Consider the following 2,500-nt stretch of genomic DNA (forward strand, 5'->3'; position numbering starts at 1 on the left):
TATGCCGACTGTTGCTCAGGATGAAGGAGCTGGAGACTTGGGTCGGCGACTTCCAGGTAACGTTCGTAGTGTTATGGCCAAAAGCATCATTAATCATTCATTATTAGGATAATGTTTCAACCTGCGTTATTTTCTTCTATTTGTTTCATTGTCATTTCCAAGATATTGTTTCTGCAGTAAGTAGAACAATTGTATTACATTTAAATTTTCCATTTCCATTGACTTCTGGTTCATAAGCAGAGTAAAAAGAACATAATCTGATAATCACTCCTCCATAACACACTGTCGCCCCGCAGGTGCCGCCTTCAGTGTGGCTGGCCGGCTTCTTCAACCCGCAGAGCTTCCTGACGGCCATCATGCAGAGCACCGCCCGCAAGTGCGAGCTTCCCCTTGACCAGATGTGCTTGCAATGTGACGTCACAAAGAAGAATAAGGAAGACTTCACGTGAGATTTTGTCTAACTTCTTCATAAAGACATTTTGCTGAAAACCATTTATATATTATTGGTCATGCATATCTCGTATAGAATAAATGGAAATTATTAACATTCTCTCCCGTTTTCATCGTTTCTGGCCTCTCACTCCCGTAGATCACCGCCTCGCGAGGGAGCCTATGTACATGGATTGTTCTTGGAGGGAGCTTCTTGGGATACTGATAACTCCATCTTGATTGACTCTCGACTAAAGGAACTCCATCCTCTTATGCCAGTTATATTCATTAAGGTACAGAAATAATTTTGAGGAAAAGATATGAGCAATGAAGATAAAAGTTCATGCTTAAAACCCTATTGAATTAGCTTTTATCTTTTTATTTTCCTGCCTACATTATGTTGCCTTGAGAATGGAAACTATAGCTAGAATTTCAATAAAGATAACACTCTTTCCTCTCCTTAGGCCATCACCGTGGATAAGGCTGAGAGCCGAAACCTGTATGAATGCCCCATGTATAAAACTCGGGAGCGAGGGCCTCATTATGTGTGGACCTTCAGCCTCAAGACGAAGGAGAAGCCGGCCAAGTGGATCCTGGCAGGTGTAGCGCTCCTTCTGCAAGTGTAATGACCACGGTGCTATCAATATTCAATTAGGCATATTGTCAGTTTTATCCTTCAGATCGCTAACTTTCTTTAACATATAACCCGAATGCCGCTTTTCTCCAGTGTTGATATATGATTTAACTGGGCGTATCTAAACTGCTATATATTAATATTATAAAATGGGCCTTTATAGTAAAATCGAAATATGCTTCAGTACATGCAGAAGAGTATAATTAATTAAGCTTACATATAACATACCAACATAGGTAAATTTTGGATCAATAGCTAACATCATATTGGCTTTTAAGTTATATGTTACGTGAACAGTTCTTATATCTCATAATTTTAAAAATTCGTCGACACAAATTACATATTCTCATATCAAAACATACATATTTTGCTTACCAAAAAAGGAAAAAAAATCTAAAAAAAATGTAAACTCTTTTCTTTCTTATCATAAATGTGGATAAGCCATGATTTGTGATATCTAATAAAGAATATGCTGCAGTCTCATCCATTTTTTACTGCCCCCATGAATAATATGCTAGTCCTAAGGATGCTTACTTTGAAATTCGTCAAGAACCACTTAGTAGTGTTTAGGTTAATGCTAATAGAGAAAGATATTCATTAGTTGCACAAATGAATAAACACCTTTTTGTGTTCGATCTACAGCAAAACAATTATTCTAACATCATGACAAAGTGTGTGCATTCCACAAATAAAGATACGCTCCTAAGTTAGCATCCCAACTCCATAAATATAAGGTGTCAACACAAAAACAGAGAAGTCCCGAAGTTACTGAGGTTAATCTCCAAACCAAATGAAGAATAAATTAATTGAAGTTGAGTGCTAGTGCTGACAAATACTTCATAAAAAAGTATATAGTATAAGAAACAGTTTGAAAACGGAGTCCAAGAACAAAGGAAGAGAACGTGAAAGGGACACAGAACAAGATTGCCGAAACACCCACAAGACCATGAAGGAATCAACCAAGGCAAGGCTTTAGGCAAAAGAAAACTTTGATATATCTTTATGTTGATACTGTATTTTTTTCCAAGAGGTATGGATTCTCACACACATATATATATATATATATATATATATATATATATATATATATATATATATATATATGAACCAGAAAATGTTTAATAAGAATATCTCTGAATATTTGGCAAACCTCCCCTTCCTGTCCTATGGCCTTGGCTGATGGAAGCCAAGCATCCGCGATGGAAAAAGTGGGCATTCCCCATGGCGCTGTATTTGAATGAACCAGGATATCAATAGTAGAGATTTATAACGACTTTCTTGACAAAGTCGTACAGCATAGTGTTAAGGGACCTCCGGGTGTAAACACTGAAGCAATGCATTCCCCGTTACATCCTGTTAGAATAGTTATTTTCAATGAGTGTCCCTAAATTAAATACAGCATTAACGTAATTTGTATTAGTTTATCAATCCTTATGA

The 2,500-nt window shown here is 36.8% G+C and overlaps 1 protein-coding gene across 1 annotated transcript; it reads left to right on the top strand.

Moving 5' to 3' along the window:
- Positions 1-15: 15 nt before the first annotated feature.
- On the top strand, positions 16-1,544 carry LOC125025989 (dynein beta chain, ciliary-like). The gene is made up of 4 exons (XM_047614351.1): positions 16-56; positions 297-445; positions 590-722; positions 894-1,544. The coding sequence occupies exons 1-4, from the start codon at positions 21-23 to the stop codon at positions 1,053-1,055; spliced, it is 480 nt and encodes a 159-aa protein (XP_047470307.1). The 5' UTR covers positions 16-20; the 3' UTR covers positions 1,056-1,544.
- The last annotated feature ends 956 nt before the right edge of the window (positions 1,545-2,500 follow it).

The sequence above is a fragment of the Penaeus chinensis genome, chromosome 5 (genome assembly GCF_019202785.1).
Source record: "Penaeus chinensis breed Huanghai No. 1 chromosome 5, ASM1920278v2, whole genome shotgun sequence".
NCBI classification, from domain to species: domain Eukaryota; kingdom Metazoa; phylum Arthropoda; class Malacostraca; order Decapoda; family Penaeidae; genus Penaeus; species Penaeus chinensis.

Coding starts and splice junctions, on each gene's coding strand:
- LOC125025989 (XM_047614351.1), top strand. CDS start 21: ATGAAGGAGCTGGAGACTTGGGTCGGCGACTTCCAG. Junction 446..589: donor AAGAATAAGGAAGACTTCAC/GTGAGATTTTGT, acceptor TCACTCCCGTAG/ATCACCGCCTCGCGAGGGAG. Junction 723..893: donor TGCCAGTTATATTCATTAAG/GTACAGAAATAA, acceptor TCCTCTCCTTAG/GCCATCACCGTGGATAAGGC.